The 19,309-nt window shown below is 54.4% G+C and overlaps 1 protein-coding gene and 1 long non-coding RNA gene across 5 annotated transcripts in view; both read left to right on the forward strand.

Annotated features, from left to right (window-relative positions):
* The window catches only part of CMIP (c-Maf inducing protein), a 234,964-nt gene extending 232,873 nt beyond the window's left edge, over positions 1-2,091 (forward strand). Inside the window, exon 21 of the mRNA XM_047078821.1 lies at positions 64-2,091. Coding sequence (XP_046934777.1) covers positions 64-117 — 54 coding nt within the window. The 3' untranslated portion in view covers positions 118-2,091. The remainder of the gene's footprint in view (positions 1-63) is intronic.
* Positions 2,092-8,713: 6,622 nt separating this feature from the next.
* Positions 8,714-18,088, forward strand: LOC124511523 (uncharacterized). 4 transcript variants are annotated; one of them, XR_006961916.1, is made up of 5 exons: positions 8,714-9,744; positions 11,163-11,231; positions 14,073-14,236; positions 15,044-15,258; positions 16,972-18,088. It is a non-coding gene; the product is annotated as an uncharacterized LOC124511523 (long non-coding RNA). The 4 variants fall into 4 exon arrangements; XR_006961918.1 differs by having other exon boundaries at positions 15,044-15,209; XR_006961917.1 differs by having other exon boundaries at positions 8,714-8,808.
* The last annotated feature ends 1,221 nt before the right edge of the window (positions 18,089-19,309 follow it).

The raw sequence follows: 19,309 nt of genomic DNA on the forward strand, positions 1-19,309 counted from the left end.
CGGGAGAGCCAGGCACCGCCGGGCCAGGTTCGGGAAAGGACTGTCCTACTTGCTGCCCCGCAGGCCAAGCTTCCCAACTTGAAGGAAGTGGACGTCCGCTACACGGAAGCCTGGTGAAGCTCCCGGCTCGGCAGGAAGGAGTTTGCAGCCGCAACACACGACTTTTGACTAATAGCCGTAGAGCGCCGGTCCTGGGGTCCCGCCCCCAGCGTCCCGGCTGTGAGATAGATGGGGGAGTCTTTCTGGGGGCAGAGGGCGGAGGGGGGAGGGGGTGGGGAGGGGGGCCGTAAGCACGCCCAGCCCCGCCTAATTCTTTTAGCTTCATAATTGGAAACCTTGACCTGATCCAAAAAGGACTTTGTAGCAACCAGAGGAGCATCGGCGGGTCGGGGGAGGGGGTGGGGGCGGGGTGGGGGCCTTGGGGAGGGGGGACCCTTTGTGGATTTTCTTTGCCTTTGTGTTCAATGCCGTGTGGGAAAAGTCAACTCCGATGCCACCGTCGCACGACCCTGATGGGCCTCGAGGGCCGAGGAAGGGTGCTTTCTTCCTCACAGCCTCCACCGAGAACCCGCCCCCGCCCCCCACCATTGGGACAAGAAAACCCAGACATGTCATTGCACCGTCCTGTGTCCTCGCCATTGCTATGCAAAGTGATTCTTGTTGTACATAAGATTTAAATAATGCGCCTATTTAAGAAATGTTGACAAATTGCGGGTCTGGGACCTGCCTCTTATTTATGAAGTCTTTGACCCTCCCTCCCTCCCTCCTGCCCTCCCACCCCGCCCTCCCCTGGCCTGTAGTACTGTATAAACCAGTCAGCTGTTGGGGTAGTGGTAGTATTATTGTTATTTTTTTAAAGGAAACAGACAAAAAAAAAAAAAAAACCTCCTTGGAAAATTAATTGCTTTTTCGTAATGGATTCTGTATGCTAATGCTCGGCCGTCTGTCCGCCCGCCCTCACTGTGCGTTTCCAATTCCCAGATGTCTCCAACTTGCCCCCGGGTGAGGGTCAGGCTGGGGGGCAGAAGTGGGGTCCCCACGTTGTAGTCCTGTTCCTGCCAGGCCCCGGCTTTCTCTCAGCCCCCTCTTACGCCGTTTGGGGGGTGCTAACCTGTCCTCCCTGGTCCATCCCCTGGAAGAGCTGCCCCGGCCCCGGCCCCCGGAGAGCTCCCATCTCCGGTGGCCTCTGCCATCCCTGTCCCCACTGAGACTGCGGCCTGTGGCCTCCCCGCCATCTGTGCTTCACGTGGTCTCCTCACGCATGCCTGCTTCTCTGCATGGTCTCTTGGGAGAAGAGAGAGACGTCGCCTCCACCAGCCTGACTGCCCACCCCACCCCTATGAATGTGACCGCTACAGCACAGACACCCTTTCTGTCCCCACACCTGCCCCGAAGACAAACCAACCTCCGTTTCTTTTGTAAACAGTCGGCTTTTTCTTAACAAGCCCTCCCTGTACAGAACAGCCCTTTTATGGTTTACTTGGGGTCCCCTCTCCCCCCAAGCCCCCTCTTCTGTTGGTTTAGCACAAATACCGTCCACCTCCCGCACCCCCAGCCCTGACCCCTCAGTCAATGTAATTGTTTTATATATATTTAATCTTATTCAATGGAAACCATGCTTTTGTCGTTTTATACTTTGCTAGGTAGACTTTATTACCCCCCCCCCGACTATATGCCCTCATTTTTTTAAAAAAGGAAAAAAAAAAAGAAATTGGGTTTCAGTCTTAATTCATTTTATGTGCCAGGTTTTATTTTGTGTGTGCGTGTGAGTGTGTTCTGTTTCGTGTTTTGTTTTCTTCTGTTGTTGTTGTTTTCTGTTGTTTGGTTTTATTCTCTCCCCTCCGGTCCCAAACTTCATAGCACTCTGGTGCAGGAAGAAGCAGAAGCAAAAACAAAAAAACAAAAAAACAAAAAAAACAAAAAAACAACAACAACAAAAAAACTCTAAAAAAGAAAAAAAAAGAGCCGAGACATGCCATCTTTTCCCTTCGCACTGTTGCTTTTCCTGATGGTTAATACTACTGTCACGTTAGCTGTGTTCAGAGATGTGAAATACTTTCAGGCAAAAATAAACTGTAAGTGACTCATTGACATCTGGCCTTTCTGTGTGGCTTCGAGGGAGCCTTTCGGCGGGGACGGGAAGGGGACAAGACCTGGGCCGAGGTCGGGACTCCTCTGAACGTCCCGAGCTGCTCACCCTCGGCACCGTTGACATTGGGGGCCAGACCCTCCTTTGTCACGAGGCTGTTCTGTGCATCCGAGAATGTCCTGCGTTGTCCCTGGCCTCTGCCTGCTAGATGCCAATAGTACCCAGTCCCCCCGCCCCCAGACTAACAACCAAAAATGTCCACCAGGGACAAAATCACTCCCTGGGGGAAACCCAGGCTGCCAGTCTCTGCATCAGGGCCCTTACGGCAGCTCTCGTCCAGAACTTCTAGGACCGATGGGCCTGTTCGTCACCTGGGGGTCTTGGGAAAATGCGAGTTACGATTTCCAAGGTCTGGGTGGGGCCCGAGACTCTGCTTTCCAGGACCTCTGGGAAACCCAGATGCTGCTGGGTTTTGGAAGCCTCTCTGAGTTCAGCAGCCTAGAACCATCCACCCGGCTGCCCGCTCACCCACATGTCCCCAGGAGGCAGTTGGAGGAGTCCAAGGAGAGACTTTGTTTCCACTCCTCTCCTAAGTCATTCGCTTTGCAGGGTTTCTTTGCCCAGTGTTACCCCAGCCCAGTGGCCCGTCGCTCACGCCCCACATCCAGCACGTTGCCTGCCTTCAGAAGCCGCTTGAGAATGTTCCTGAGTCTCCTCCTCCTCCTCCATCAGTATCTCCACCTCCCTCACCCTGGGCCGGGCCCCTCATCCCTGTCCAGGGGACCGAGCAGCCGCCTCGCTGCCTCCCTGGTCCATCCTACACCACCTTCCTACCCTCACTACCTGCCCTGCCTCTCCACATCCCTGCTGCCCGCTCCTGGCCCTCCTCACTTCCAGAGGCCTCTGGCCACACAGGGAAAGCAGCAGCCGTGGGCGAGGATCAGGAGGGCCCCAGACTTCAGGCGTGGCGGGTGGGCCAGCTGCAGGTGGAGACGTGCGTGTACGAGGCGCGAACGCCTGCTCCATCCCCGATCCTTCCCACCCGGGAGAGGGGGGCGGCTCACAGCAGGTGCGCCCGATACCAGATGGAAGGGGGGTCCCTGCCGGCCGTCCCGTCCTCAGTCCTCCTCCTCGCTCTGTCCTGCGTCACCTGGGGCTCCTCCGCCCACTGGCTTCTGGGGGAGCCTGGAGAGTGAGGCTGCCCGGCCAGGGGTTCCCCTGGGCGTCCCAGCTTCACAGTAGTTCCCTCCACAACTCTGGCTCTCGGAGGAACACCTCTCCCCTCTCCGGGTCTTAGTCTGGCGGGACCTGCCCGCTCCCGCTGGGGAACCTCACATCCTTTGCCCCCGCCTGCCCCCCAGAATGCCCAGAGTCCAGCCAGTGCCCTCCCCCGGCACAGCCGAGCCACGGTGTGTCTTTACTTTTAACCCAGTGGCTTGAAACAACAGAAACTTACTCTCTTGAGGTTCTAAAGACCAGGACGTCAGCAGGGCCCCGCACTGTCTGAAAACTCTAGAGGAGAAAACTTTCCCTCTCTCTTCCAGCTCCCGGGGGGGTCCTGGTGTTCCCGGTTGTGGCTTTGCCCCTCCAGCCTTGGCTGTGTCCCACACGCCAACCCCCCACCCCTTCTCCAGCGAATCTCCCTCTGCTTTCTCTTATCAGGACATCTGCCATTGGATTTAGGACCCACCTGGATGACCCAGGATGACCCCGTGGACAGATCCTTAACATGATCACATCCGCAAAGACTCTTTTTCCAAATAAGGTCACAGGCCCCCGTTCCAGGTGAATGTGTCTTCTGGATTCGACGTTTCATTAATCCTCCTTTGATGACTGGGGTTCATCTTGAAGGCTATGAATGATAGGGAGGTTGCAATGATCGGGCTCATTTTCTAACGAAATGCTTACACCGCCCCTCCTGTGTGCCAGGCACAGTAGCAAGGGTAAGGCTTGTAGGTCTGAACTCATTTACACCTGATACGCCTAAGGGGTGGGTGCAGATAGGACCCCTCTTGACCGATGGGGAAGTGGAGGCCAGGAGAGGGTGGGTCTCTTGGTCAAGGCCACACGGGGAGCGGGGGACGCAGCCAACCTTAGAACCCAGGCATTTTGGGAAGATCTCTCCGCTGCTGGCTGGTGAATGGATGGGGCTGGGACCAGGGCAGGGACCTTGGAAAGAAAGATTCAAGAGGAGCTTGGGAGTGAAAGTGCAGAACACGCTGCCTGGTATGGAGGGAAGGCCAGCAAGGAGTCAAGGGTAACGTTCACGTTCCTTGGCTTCTTCTCACTGGGGGCTTCGAGGGTCTAGAATTAGCACCTCTGCCTGGCAGCAGCTTTCTCAGTGGCCTGCAGGGCTGGTGCGTCAGTGCCCCTGCGTTCTCCCTCCTCGTGGAGGTGGAGACTCCCATGTGCTTCCCCTGGGGACAGTCTGCTGTCCCCAGGGCTCACCAGCCTGTCAGCACTTCCTTCTGCTCTCACCCTCACTTTCCCTCCATCCCATCCTGGGACCACTTCCCAAATAAGCCACCTATGCTGGAATCTTCATCCCAGAGCTTGCTTCTGGGGAAGCCCAAACAAAGACGGTGGCTAACCATGCTAGGCGACAGAGGGACAGGTTACAGGGGGAGCCCCCTCCCCCACAGGCTGAGAAAGCCCTCCTAAGGAGACTGCACGGTCGCCGGGCACATCTGCCTCAGCCAAGCCAGAAGGACCGTGCAACTGGGGACCCAAGAATCAGCTTGCACCTGTTTTCAGAGGTGGAGGTGGTAGCTGCCAGATGCTCTCACACATTGCTGGCAGGCACAGAAATTGGTTCGGCGGGTTTGGAAAGCGTATCGACTAAAAACTAACCATCCAGCCCACCCTGTGACCCCACAACCCCACTCCTGGGTACATAGACCCGGGAGAACCGAGCGCACGTGTCCACCAGAAGACACAGACAAGGGTGTTTATAGCAGCATTATTCGTAAGAGCCAAAAAGCGGAAGCAACCCAAATGTCCACTAAGAGGAGAATAAACAAACCAGGGTGGTCTCGCGGTGGAAGAGCTTGAGCGCCCCCCCCTCCCCTTCAACAGGAGAATCAATAAAACAGCGACTTAGTCGTGTGATGGAATTCTGCAGAAAAAGGCCAAAAGAGCCAACTTCTGATACCCACAGTGGCGTGAATTAATTGGACACACGTTACGTGTGTGGAAGGAGCCAGGAGGGCTTGCCGGAGGATTCCATTTATGTGAAGTGCACGGACGGGCACGAGGCATCTGTGACTACAGAGGCGATAACCGTGGTTACTGACAGTGCAGGGGGCGGGAAGGTGTCATCGACTGGGAAGGTTAAGAGGGAAGCTTCTGGGGTGATGAAGATGCTGTACAGCTCGATCTGCAGCCACACGGGTGTTTAAACACCCCTGGAGCTCCACATTTTTCAGATTTGTGTCGTTTATTTTCTGTGTTACACACCCCCTTTTTATTTATTTTTTTTTTTAATTTTTTTTTTTTCAACGTTTATTTATTTTTGGGACAGAGAGAGACAGAGCATGAACAGGGGAGGGGCAGAGAGAGAGGGAGACACAGAATCGGAAACAGGCTCCAGGCTCCGAGCCATCAGCCCAGAGCCTGACGCGGGGCTCGAACTCACGGACCGCGAGATCGTGACCTGGCTGAAGTCGGACGCTTAACCGACTGCGCCACCCAGGCGCCCCACACACCCCCTTTTTAAAAGTGGCATCAGGTCGACGCACCCCAAACATCCACCAACAGGTAATAGATGTGTATTTACAGACGATGGACTATTATCCGTCCGTAAGAAAGGATGAAGCACGGACACACGGTCCCTCGTGGATGAACCTCGAAGACATCAGGCTGAGTCACCTAAGCCAGACACAACAGACCACATATTGGTGGATTCCGCTTACAGGCAGTAATCTAAAACAGGCAAATCTGCACAGAAAGAAAGAAAGCAGACTGGTGTTTACGAGGGGCTGGGGAGTGACTGCCTCATGGATATGGGGTTTTATTTGGGGCTGAGGAAAATGCTTGGGAACTAGATAGAGGTACTGATTGCACCATACTGTAAACGCTCTAAATGCCTCTTTAAAACGGTTTCTTTTATGTTACGCGACGGTCACCTCAATTTGTTAAAACGGCATCGGAAAAGAATTCTCTTAACGAAGAGATGGCCGCTGCTCCTCTCTGCTGTGTCTGGGTCTGGGAGGGTGAGTGGTGCCCTGGCCACCATGACTTCTCTCAGCGCAGTGCTGGCCCGTCCTTGTGAACGTTTGTCCCCGCCTCAAAAACGCTCTACTGCCATCTGCTGGACAGTTGTCACTATACCAGTTTGCATAGTAAAATCCACACACTCCCTTAAATGTGGCATCCTCGTACAGTGCACAACGTGCACAGCTGTATGTGGTGGGATATCTGACTTTGCTTTATTTTTCAGTGTCCTCTATTCAGGTTGGGGTGGGGCCTTGAAAACCTCAGTGCTGGCCTTCCCTCCCATGCCCTCTCTAATGCTGGCTAAGGCTAGCCTGAGCTAGCCTCTCTCAGATTCGGCGGGGAGGTGAAGTCCTCGTTGTTCCTGATCCACGCATCAGTGCAGGGAGACCTGCCCTCCGGACACACCTCCAGAAAGGAAACCTTGCCCGGAGCACATTTGGTCATCCCCACGGCAGGAGAAGCCTGAGCACTGGCTAGAAGGTCTCCACCAAAGTCCTGGCAACAGACCTCTTGGCTGTTTGTGTCTCCTCTCAATGTAATGGTAGGAACGACAAGCTGTTCCTCGAAAACACCAGGCTTTGTCTCCTCTCGGATTTGCCAGGTAGGAGAAGAGGCCGTTGCATCCAGTGGGAAGGAGGCTCAGGGAACGGGGCGCTGGATACACCCACTATGTCAGCTCCTCTTTGGGGCTCCCCCCAGCAGTGGCCACAGGGGTTTGCTGAAGTGGAGGTGGGTCAGTGATTCCCTCCTGGGGGGTTTAATGGAGAGCAGTAATGCATCATAAGCCCCTCCCGGCCCTGGAGTTACAGAGGCATCCGTTATGCGCACGGGGTTGGGGGTTCTTTCCCCTGGTGGTGGCTGTTCAGGATAAGTCCTGCCTTATAGAAATAGGATGCAAGTCATTTATATAACGTAAATTGTTCTAGTATCCACATTTTTTAGAGAAAAAGGCAAACTTAGGGGCGCCTGGGCGACTCAGTCGGTTAAGCATCCAACTTCGGCTCAGGTCGTGATCTCATGATTCATGGGTTTGGGCCCCGCATGGGGCTCTGTGCTGACAGTGCAGAGGCTGCTTGGGGTTCTCTCTCTCTCTCTCTCTCTCTCTCTCTCTCTCTCAGAATGAATGAATTTTAAAAGAATTTTTTTTAAAAAGGAAGGGTAGTATATCATTTACAAGAGAAAGCTTGGGAGATCATAACCATGCGTTTTGGGAAGATGGATGGATGGAAGTAAGGTAAACCCAAAGGAAAGAAAGCAAAGTGGCTCCTGATGAAATGAGACATCTGACATCTGACCTATGTCGACACCAGGGTTTGGGCAAGCAGAGTCGGTGTTGGCCTTGAGCTGAAGACAGTCAAGGGTGTACCCAGGCGGCCAAGCCACGCGCAGTCTCTGTCAGAGCTCTGCCCCTCATGTTGAGGCGGGTCCCACAAGGGATCCAGTGTCCTTCCTCCCGCTGGCTGTCAGCTGGCCAGGAGAGGGAGTTGGTTCCGTAGCCTTTCGTCCATTTACTGAGCAAAAGCGTATCGCTCTGAACCTTGAAAACACTGTGCCAAGTGGAAGAAGCCAGTCACAAAAGTGGGATCCTATGCCATGATCATAGGAAAGCCCAGAATAGGGAAATCTATGGAGAAAGTTCATTACCAGTTGCTTAGGGCTGAGGGGATGGGGGACAGGCATGGGCAGGGGTTCATTTTGGCGGTGATGACAATGTTCTAAATTGACTGCACAACTCTATGCTAAAAACCGTGGAACTGTGCACTTGGGTGGATTGTGGGGCTGGCGAATTGTATCTCAACAAGGCTTTTTTTCTTCTTCTTCTTCTTCTTTTTTTAAAATGTACTGAGCACCAACTGTGCGCCAGGCACGCTGGCGACTCAGGAGTAAATAAAGCAAACGCCATCCTCCACCACATTCAGTCTGAGGGAGGAGGCAGCCACTAGCCAGATAACCCCACGAACCATTTTTCATCGCGGCGGCAGAGAGAGCTACGAGGTGCAGGCGGCTGGAATGAGCGCCTCCAAGAGGGGGCGGCACCGAGCTCACGCGTCTCCACCTGCAAGAGCCGGAAATGACCAACTCCTGGGGCAGGTGGAGCAGGGAGGCGCCTTCCAAGCGGTGGGAAGAGCCGGTGCGGAGGCCCTGAGGCAGAGGCTGGCACCGGGGAGGAACGGACCAGCAGAAGGGAGGAAGACGAAGTGGGGGGCAGGAGCAGCAGGAGAGAGAGGCAAGGGGCGGAGGCAGAGTGGTGGGGGAGGGATATATGACGGTTTGGGAGTTGTTCAACTACAAACCGCCCCCCTGTGTTGTGGAGCGGAGCGGAGGGAGGCAGACGGAAGTCTGGGAGGGTGGAGGAGGGGGTCGGGGCTCGTCACCTCCCGCATCCGATTCACATGCCATTCTCCCTAGGAAGGGGCTGCCTGTTGACGAAGCAGGAAGGAAGGTCGGTTTGGCCGGCAGAGGGCCATGGGAGGACAAAGGGTCGCGGGGAAGCTGGCAGGCAGGTGAGACCTGGCGGGCCTGGCTCACACCTGTCCGCCTCCGGTGGCCAGGACGGGACAGGTCTGGAGGCGGGGGGGCGGCTCCAACGCCTCTGGCGTCCCAGCTGCCGCAGAGCGGGGCTGGGGCTGCGCCAGGCCGGCGGGCGGGGGCGGGAGGCGGCGTGCCGGGCCCCGGGTCCCTGACGTCAACGTTGCCATGGAGACCCCCGCTTCCCTCGGCGCGCGTCGCAGCTGCCGCAGACCCCGGGGCTGGGAAGGCTCTGCAGGGTTGAGGGGAGCAGAAAGTGCGGGCCTGGGTCCCGCCGCTGCGCCCCAGAGCACCGCCCAGCGAGAGGGCGGGGGACCGAGACCCCCCGAGGGGCTCCCCGCTGCCCTCCAGCCTGCCCCCACCCCCGTCGCCCGGACTGGGAGCGACAGTCCGGGAGCTGCCTCGGCCAGAAATCAGCCCAGGGTCCTGCATGGCCCTCCCCACGGTAACACACCCAAGGGGGGCACGTCCCTCCGCCCGCGCCTCCCACTCCCAGCCCCACTGTGTTGGGCGCCCTGCCCCTTCCTTCCTTCGAGGAGCATGTAGGGCGCCCCCCCTCGGTCCCCAGCGCTTGCCGTCCTCGGCGGGGACCCAGCGAGGGAGAAGGGGCGTCCTAACACCGCCGCCCGCCTGCTGGCGCCGCCCTCCCTGGAGCTCACGTAGGAAACGGTGTTTTCTTTGTCTCTAGACCTCGTTCAGTCGAATCTCTCCAGGTTCTTAAAGACGCCTTCAGGAACAGACTGGCCAGGCTGGCTGACTTCAGCCTCGCCTCCACCTGCTCTTCGTGCCTCTTCTCTTTTCCGAGCTCCTTCCTCCTCCGCGGGAGTGAAAGGAAGGGACGCCCGTCCTGCGCTTCGCGGGTCTTGCCCTTGTCCTTGTTTGCCCGCTGCTGTTTCCCTGTTGTGGCCTAGGTGTGTGCACTTGGGAGGACTGTGTGGAGTGGGGTGAGGGTCCCCAGGACGGGTTCCCCCCCACCCCCACAGCTCCCTCTCCCAGCTGCTGGTCACACACACACACACACACACACACACACACCCCGCCCCCCAGCTGCTTCCTGCTGGGGGCTCCTCACCCCGGAGCCAACCTTTTTGGTTGGGATGCTGGAAATCGCTCTTGGCGTTCCTTCCTCCCTGGTGTCCATGTGACTTCCAGAACCTCACACCTTCCTGACACGCCCTGGTCACCCCTCCCCACCCTGGCCCTTCTTACCACTTCTCTTTTCCCTGACTCCGTGCAGGGCAGGGGTGAACTTGAGACCCGGGGAGGGGAGCGTCTCTCTTCTTTTCTTCCCACCCCAGTCTTCTGTTGGTGCTGGGATGATATAAGGCAAAGCAGGACCTTCGCAGCCGCTTGGTAAATAAGCCCTGAGGTCTGGTCTCCAGTTTTCTGACTTTCTCTAGAATCTGGGGGACTTAGACCTGGAGGATGATTTCAAGGCTGCTGGAGAAGTCCCACTTAATACCCTCTTAATCATTCATCCATCCATCCACCTTAAAGACCTACTGCATGCTGGTCACTCAGCTAAGTGTGGGGGTCTAGCAGTGAATAAAGACCAAAGCCTCTTCTGTGGAGCCTATGTCTGAGAGGAGTCAAGCAACAAAATAAGAAAAAGATGTAGTGTCTTTTTTTTTTTTAATGTTTTTATTTATTTTTGAGACAGAAAGACACAGATCATGAGCAGGGGAGGGGCAGAGAGAGAGGGAGACACAGAATCCGAAGCAGGCTCCAGGCTCCCAGCTGTCAGCACAGAGCCCAACACGGGGCTCCAACTCATGGAGTGTTCTTGAGATCATGACCTGAGCTGAAGTCCGGCGCCCAACCGACTGAGCCACCCAGGCGCCCCAAGATGTAGTGTCTTAAAAGGAGAGATGTGATGGGGAAAAAGTTGAATCCAAAAAGGAGGATGGAGAGAGTGGAGGGAAGGTGGCTAGGGAAGGCCTCACTGAGAAGGAAGGGGACATCTGGGCACAGCCCTGAAGGAGGGGAGGGAGGAGCCAAGGGATATCTGGGGGGAAGAGCATTCCAGGCAGCAAGAAAAGCCAGTGCAAAGGCCCTGAGGTGGGAGCAGGCATGGAGTGTGAGAGGAACGGGGGACGATGGTGCAGTCAGAGCAGAGTGAGCAAAGCAGGGAGGAGAGGAGAGGGCGGAGAGTCACCTGTGGGCCCTGCCGGCTGCTTGGAGGACGTGGGTTTTCCTGGCACTCTTCCCTCTTGTCATAGCAGCTCAGCAGACATGCGTCAGTACCTGCTGCCCCTGGCGCTTTGCGGAGGGTCCTCCTGTGCACCATGACATCCAGTCTCAAAATACCCTCACTATCCCCATTTTGTAGATGAGAAAACAGAGGCGCTAGCATGTCAGGTAAACCCTGAGGGATAAGAAGAGATTCATCTGGAAAAAGGTATGTGTGGGGTGGGGAGGGCCCAAGGCTGTCTGATGATGGTCTCAGGGAGGAGACAGCAAGGCCTCTGCCACACAGAAGGAAAGCGGCCTTTCTGTGGCTGCCCCACTTGGCCTCCAGAAAAGCCCAAATCTTCCTGTCACAACCAGCCCCAGGGGCAGGAGGCGCTGCTGTCCCCAGACTTCTGTGCCCCAAGCTGAAGGCCCTCTGAGTCACAGCCAGCAGCTTTAGCATTTGCCCTCGGGGGGTGGGGGATGGGGGGGAGGGTCGGTGGCGCTGGAGAGACCTGGAGAGACGGAACCAGGTTTTTCTATCAGGCAGGCCTGAAGGGTTTGTGGGAGGAAATGAGGAGGAAAAAAATGAGGCCGGATGGACTCAGGTGGGGAAGCCACTTTGAGGGAGGTGGCCACCCTCCTGGCCAACTCGCCAAGTCCCCTGGCCTGTCTCAGCAAGTGCCATGGGCTTGATGCTGAGAAAATGTTTGATCATTCATCTGACAGGGGTCTCCTTTGTGCTGGGCCCTGTGTCCCGTGATGGGTGGGTGGGGAGGTGGCTGTGGAAAGGGCTGAGCGGATGATTCTGTGACTCCTGAATGGATGCATTAATTACCTACCGCTGCGTAACAAATCACCCCAAATGCAGCGACTGGAAACGGGCGTGTTTGTTTCTGCGGCTCAGGAACTCCGGAGTGACTCAGCTGGGTCGTTCCGGCTCACGGCTCCGTCCCATATGGCGGCCATCGAGATGTCAGCCGAGGCCGTGGCCTTGTTTGAAAGCTCTGCTGGGCTGGAGGACCCCCTTGTGTGACAGTGCCCCACACCGCTTCTGGCGGGAGGCCTCAGTGTCTCCTCACACGGTTGTCCAGAAGGCTCCTTGAGTGTTGTTTTATGCAGCTCCCCCTAGGGTGAGTCATCGGAGAGAAAGACCAAAGTAGAAACTAGGGTGACTGTGACCACCGGGTCTCTGATATCCCCCACCGTCACCTCTGTTTTGGGCTCGTTTGTTAGCAGCAAGGCACTAAGACCAGCCCACGCTCAGGGGAGGGAGACTAGGGTCCACGTCTTGAAGGAAGAGCATCAAAGAATTTGTGGGCGGAGTTTAAAACCATGACAACAGGAAAATGGATGGTGCACCCGCTCTTCTTCCCTGATGCTGGAATCTTAGAATACTCTCCGACCACAGCTGTTGGTGAAATCCCCCTGGGACACTTGTAGCTGTCCAAACCCCGGCCCCTCTTACTGAGCTGGTCTGAGCCGGGACTTGGACATGTGTGGTTTTGTTGTGTGGAATAATTTTTATTTAAATGTTTGTTTATTTCAGAGAGAGAATGTGCACGCAGGGAAGGGGCAGGGAGAGAAGGGGACAGAGGATCTGTGCTGCCAGCACAGAGCCCGACGCGGGGTTCAAACTCATGAGCCGCGAGGTCGTGACCGAGCGGAAGTTGGATATTTAACTGGCTGAACCACCCAGGCGCCCCTGTTGTGTGGAATGCTCTTAAACTTGAAGCGTGACGTTTATGTTTCCGCTGCATTATTTTTTTATTGTGGTAAAATGTGCATGACGTAAAACGGACCGTTTTAGCCGTTTCTGAGTGTGCACTTCGGTGGCAAGAAGTACATTCACGTTGTGGTGCAACCGTCACCTCCAGAAATGTTCACCTTCCCGAACTGAAACTGTACCCCTTAAACGCGGACTCCCCACCCTCCCGCCTCCAGCCCATAGCGGCCCCCGCTTTCTGTCTTTATGAATTCAACTACTCGAGACCTCAGAGGGCTCCCTTGTGTCTGGCTTGACCCAGCACAGTGTCTTCCAGAGCTCATGCACGCGGTACGCGTCTCAGGGTGGCATTCCCCTCATGGCCGAATAGCGTTTCATTGTACGGACCACACTGTGTTTATCCGTCGTTCGGCGGTGGACATTGGGCTGGTTTTCACGCTGGTATTTTTAAGGCTCCGGAGTGATACTCATGACCCATCAGGGATGAAAATCGAGGTCTTAGACCAGTGGTTCTTAAGCCTGGCTGAGCATCCAAATCACCTGGTAGCTTTTAAAAAAACAAGCCAATGCCTGGTGAGCATCACAGACCTGCAGACCAGCTGAATTGGATTCTCTGGAGGGGGACCCCGGAGTCTGCAAGAATCTGCAGTTACTTCCAGAAGGCCGGGGTGTGAAGACTCATTTCCAGGTCTCTGCTGCCCCCTGGTGGCAGCACCTGGGATCGTCTGCAGCACTGGCTTGCCGGCCGCGTAAGGAGCCCAAAAGAGCCAGTCCCCAGAGCCATTCCTTGGGGGGTCTGGGGAACCTGCGGGGCTCTCCCTGCCTATCCTCCCCCACTGTACTTCCTGGTTTCAGATGAGCCTATTAGGAGAAGGCACAGACAGGCGGAGGACTCCGCTTCGGTCCTTGCCAGTTATATGACCTTGAACAAGCCATTTACTTGTTTCAGGGACGTGACCACTGCTCTCCTCCCCGCCCCCCCCCGCCCCCGCCCCGTCAAGTCCCTGAGATCACAGTTGAGTATGTGTGTTAGCTTTGGGGAGAACCTAGAATTTCTTAGCTTTGGCTCCATTGACAATTGGGTAGGATTATTCCTCATGGTGGGGCCATCCTGTGTATCGTAGGGTATTAAACAGCATCCCTGGCCTCAACCCACTAGATGCCGATGAAACCCTCCAGTTTGGCCGATCAACACTGTTTCCAGACATGAAGAAATGTCCCCTGGGGGGAGGGTTGCCAGACAAAATGCAGGTTTCCCAGTTAGATTTGAATTTCAGAGAAGCGACTCACAACTTTTTGGTAGAATTCTGCCCTAAAGATTGCATTTTTACTTGCTAAATCCAGAAACCCTGCAAAACCACCTCAGTTGAGAGCCGCTGCCCTGTGAGTGCCTGATACTTGGGTAGGAGGCTAAGATACCAGATGGAGAAGAAGCAGCAGGAACGCACTGGCCCAGCCTGGCCGGGGAGGGGTGCTGTCTGGGGGCAGGCCCGGCAATGATGAGTGAGGTGAGGCTTGGGGAGAAGGGTGGCCGTGGGAGAGGAAGCTGGGCTCACAGTCAGGCCAAGTCCCTCTGGGGGCTCAGAGCCACTGATGTGCAGGGACAGGGGACACCTTGTTTCCCCAGCACCTGGGGACAGGGCAGTTTGTGGCCGACCACAAGTCAGAGAGGTTCACCCCCAGCTTCTCCCCAGAGAGAACCCCCAGTGGTGGGGAGTCAGGCCCAACTTGCTCATTTGCAAGAGGAAGAAACAGGCCCAGAGAGGGGCAGTGACTGTCCCCAAGCCACACAGCCAGCTTGTGGCCCCAAGGTGGGATCAGACTCCTCAAGCCAGGACTTGTGCCCATGGAGTGGAGCCTGGGTATGTTCTCAACTTGTGGTGAGTCCTCTGAGAGTTCCCAGAATTTTCCAGATGCAGAGGTACTGAAGCCAGACTTCACCCTGAGGCCGGACCACCCGAGGCTGTGGTCCCCAGCTGTTCTCCATACTACTCCAAGGGAGTGCTGTCACCCCTTCTCGGGCTGTCCCTGTCATGTCCATCTCTTGATACTGACTGATAGGGAGAGGCGACATGGAGAAATGGAACAATGCTTGGGCTTGGAGCCAGACTGTCTGGGGCTGAATAGTGGCGCTGCCCCTCACTAGCTCTGACCTGAGGCAATCTGTGCCTCAGTTTCTTCATCTGTAAACTGGGAATGATAAAAATGATACCTACTTTGTAGGGTTGTTAGGATTTGATGAATTAACAAGGAGGAATGCTTAGAACAGTAAGTGGCAGGTAGTAAGGTTTACCATTTATCTTACTTCCCTCTAGACTTCTGGTGACATCAAACCTTCTCCTTCGGAAGCTGGTTCAGTGGGCTGTCAATCATAGTCACCAACCCTGCCCTGCCCTGGCAGACACTGGAGTCAAGCAAGGAGCAGCCACTGCACCCTGTCGCCCAGTCACTGGGTTGATGAGTGAGACAACCCTGAAGAAGGTCTATTGAGTTCCTGGATCCAGCCTGACCTGAAGCTAGCTCCCAATATGTGAGACAATAAATTCCCCATTTCACTTAGGCAAGTTTGAAGGGGAGTTCTGACCCATATACCCTTTTTGCTTCATAGAGCAAGAGAGGTTCCCCCAAGGCAGCCCCCTTCTCCCATGGACAAGCCTCTCAGCCTTGGTTTTGATCCAGCCCCACACAAGGCCAATCACCCACTCTCAGGGAGTCAGAGGGAGATTCTCTGTTTGAGCTGTGGTTGGAGCTCAGAGCAACAGGAATCAAACTCGTATAAAGTACCTTGATGTGCCACGTATAGCCCTGGGGCTTTGTAATAAGAATTCCCCAAGGCCACACAGCCTAGAAGTGGAATCACTTCAGTGTGAACCCAGGTAGTCTGACTCCAAAGCAGGCACGCTTCCCAATGCACCACATGGCTTATTACCTGCAGGGGGGATTTTCTGTTCCATTGAACATTTTGATTGTAAAAACATAAAATTTACCATGGGGTGGGGGGAGCAGTTTAAGTCAGCACCGCCCTTCTCAGCCAGAAGATGACCTAGAGAATCAATTACTCCAAGTGGCCTGGTGCCCTGGAAAATAGGAGGCTAGGTCCCGTTCATTCCCTCAAGCCCTACTAAGTGCCTGGCAATGTTCAAGGCAGGGCCCAGTGTTTGATGTGAAACAGTGAGGAGCTTGGAGGGAGCTTCTTCTCGGGGTTCACCCCGCACCTGCACAGCCTCAAGAGGGAGCGCCACCTTCAGTCCTGTGCCCGGGAGTCTATCTGGGCCCCTCTTGGTCACTCTAGTCCCAGCAAAGTCCTGGGCAAAGAGCAGGTTCAGGGTCAAGTAGAAATTAGATGAGTGATGGAGTCCCACCCCAGCCAGAGCAGAAACTCCCAAGGCACCGTTCCTGAGAAATGATTCGGTCAACAAGGTGTCCGAGGGGCACTTAGCACAGTGATGTACAACGTGGCCTAATCGCTGCTGTTGGGGGTCCGGGGAAGAGACGGAGGGCAGATAGACACCAGCACACATAAACCCCGCATTACTGCCTGTGGACAGTGTCCTGAAGGGAAGGGTGGCGTGGTCTGCAGGGGCGTTACCAGAATCAGGACCCCCGCTCCCAGGAGGTGATGGTTAGGCTGGCCAGCTCCTCAGAGGCCTGGAGCCTAGCACTGGCCTCCCCCAACCTTCTAAATTTTCATAACCAGGCTGCTCCCTTTGTTCCTCTAGCCCTGGGCATGGTAGCTGCTCTGTGTCATTAACCCACAATACCTTTTTAGTTGACCGTTCTTTACATTCTCTCTGTTGAAAGAACCAGAGTGCTTTCTATCCCTTGGTAGGACTCTGAATGACACAGAACGAACTGCTGCAAGCTGAGGAAAGAGGAGAAGGTAGCCCAGTCCAGGCAGAGGCACCTGCATGGCGTGGCCAGAGGCTAGGAGGCTGGAGGGAGCGAGGCACATTGCAGGAGTCAGGACCAGTGGAGCTGGAGGGGATTAATGGGGTGGCAAGTAGAATAAGATGAAACTGGACAGGTCAGCTCTTACATGGCATGGAGTCTGGATGGGATCCTGGGAGCAATGGGGAGCCATGGAATGCAATACAGCGACTGAGTGATTTAACTTTCAAAGATTGCCCTGGCTGCCGTGAGCCTAACTCGCTGTTGGGGGCAAGAGTGGGCAGGAGCAAGATAGTATGTTAAAAGGTGCTAACTCCTTTGTTTTTTGTTTTTTCCTTTCTTTACTGCTTGGAAGGGAGGCGTCTCAAGGAAGAAAAACATGGGGGCGATTCTGGCGCAACATGATGTCACAAGATAAAGGACAGGACCTCATGGCCGCTCGAAAACTCAACAGTAAAGAGAATGCCAGGACCCTAAATGAACCCCTACTAACCCTAAGTGAGTCAGAGAAAGTCTCCACCGATGACTCCCCAGGACCGTGCGGCCACCAACGGAGCCAGCCTGCTGGCCAAAAGAAGGTAGAAAGCGCTTTCAGGCCTGCCCAGTGTCTCCTGGCGGATAAGTGTGGCCCTTACTCCCCCAGATGCCATGAGGCCACGTGGAGGGGGTGACGGCCCCGAGCTGCTCGCGGTCTGGCTCCCCGCAGAAAAACCCCAACTCCCAAGAAACGCCCGGGCCGGAAGCGGAAGCGCGGGTGCGTGCGTGCTGCATTCTGGGAAGTGTAGTCCACAGAGGCCGGAAGAGTCCGTGAGAGCCGTGCATGTGGGGGAAGGTAGTCCTCTAGTGGTCTGAGAGCCGGCGGCGTGAGCTGGAGTGGTTCACCTAAACCCCACGCCGTGGCGGGGGTTAACAGTTTGGGGACTTAGAGTGAACACGTAGAATTTGGTTTTGTCTCTCCCAACCACCAACACCCACGGAAGCGGAGAATAGGACCTATCCACGCTTCAGTGGTGGCAAGCAGGCCTGAGTTATTCCGCCCTCGAACGAGTAAATCAGCTGCGTAACCTCCCGGAACCTTTGTTTCCGTATCTGTAAAACGGGCAGATTAATCATTCTCACTTGGCAGCCTTGATAACTCAATCAAGTAACTAGCAAGGTGCTTAACACACCTTCCTTGCTTGACAAACCCCTCTTCCCTTTGAAGCTGAGCGTGAAGAGCAAATGGATGTGTTTTGCAACCAGGAGCAAAAATTGTGCTTCAGCGGAGCACTTGGGACGTTTTCTTTGCAAAGTAGGAGTTCCTGCAAATTCCAGCCAAAACTCATAGGGGGGGGAAATATAAGGAAATCTTGTCACCCAGAGACTCAGCAAGGACGTGTGACCTTACTAGCCAACACACAGTAAGATGTAAGTTAAAAAATGAGACGGGTGCCTGGGTGGCCTAGATGGTTAAGCGTCTGACTTGGCTCAGGTCGTGGTCTCATGGTTGGTGAGTTCCAGCCCCGCATTGGGCTCCGTGCTGACAGTGGGGAGCCTGCTTGGGATTTTCTCTCCCTCCCTCCCTCCCCACCCCCCTTCTCTCTCTCTCTCTCTCTCTCTCTCTCTCTCTCTCTCTCTCTGTCTTTCTGCCCCTCCCCCACTCGTACTTTCTCGCTCACTCAAAATAAATAAACTTTAAAAAAATGAGACAAACTTCTGGGGCAGAGTGTCCTCGCATGTTATCAGTGGAAATATTAATGGGCTCATCCTTTATAAAGGGCAATTTATGCGGGTGCAAAGTTTCCAGTTGTAGGAATTTATCCTATAGACACACTAGACTGTTTCAAAATGACAGAAGTTTAAGAATATTCATTGTAGCGTTGTTTATGAAACATGCCTGGAAATCGTCCAGGCCTCTATGGGCAGTTGTCAAGTTACAAAAATGATGGTACATCCGTGCACGGGGACGCTATGTTGCCGTTAACATTAATGAGGTGTGATATCACCTATGTAACATTCCTGCACAAAAATGTTTATCCTAAGTATATTGTGAAGAAAGTCTCAGAGAAATCCAAATTGTGGGATATTTTGCAAAACTGGCCCAGACCCTCAAAAATGTTGATGTCGTGAAAGACCAAATAGACTGGGAGATTGAAAGAGGTTAAACAGACCTGGCAATTAAGTGCACTGGGCAATCCTTCATTGGAACCTGGATTCTTAAAAAGGACATTTTAATCAGACACCTTGGGAAATTTGATTGTGGACCATATGTTTGATAATAGCAATGTATCAATGTTGACTTTCCTGAATGTGATCGTTGTATTGTGGTTGTGTAGGATAATGTCCTTAGTAGCTATCTGCTGAAGTATGTAGCATTGAAATATTAACCCTTGGCTCTTGGATAGTTTAGAAAAAAGAGAAACAGGTAAAGTAAATGTGGTGTGTATTAACAGTTGTTGAATCCAACTTTAAATATATGGTTTTTCATGTTCCTCTTCTTGCAACTTTTTTTATAGCGTTGAAACTTTCAAAGTAAACAGTAGGCAGCAAAAAGAACGAGAAAGCTCCATATGCACTGATGGGGGGAAAGGTTCAAGAAATGGGTAAGATTTTTTTTTTTTTTTAAGCAAGGTGCAGAGGTGGAAATGCACAAAACACCCGGGGATTGAGGACACAAAAAGGAGATGACAAATGTTGCCTCTTGGAAGGGTATC

The sequence above is a fragment of the Lynx rufus genome, unplaced genomic scaffold, assembly GCF_022079265.1.
Source record: "Lynx rufus isolate CCGP_SWC_20201006 ecotype Redwood Valley unplaced genomic scaffold, mLynRuf1.p SCAF_16, whole genome shotgun sequence".
NCBI classification, from domain to species: domain Eukaryota; kingdom Metazoa; phylum Chordata; class Mammalia; order Carnivora; family Felidae; genus Lynx; species Lynx rufus.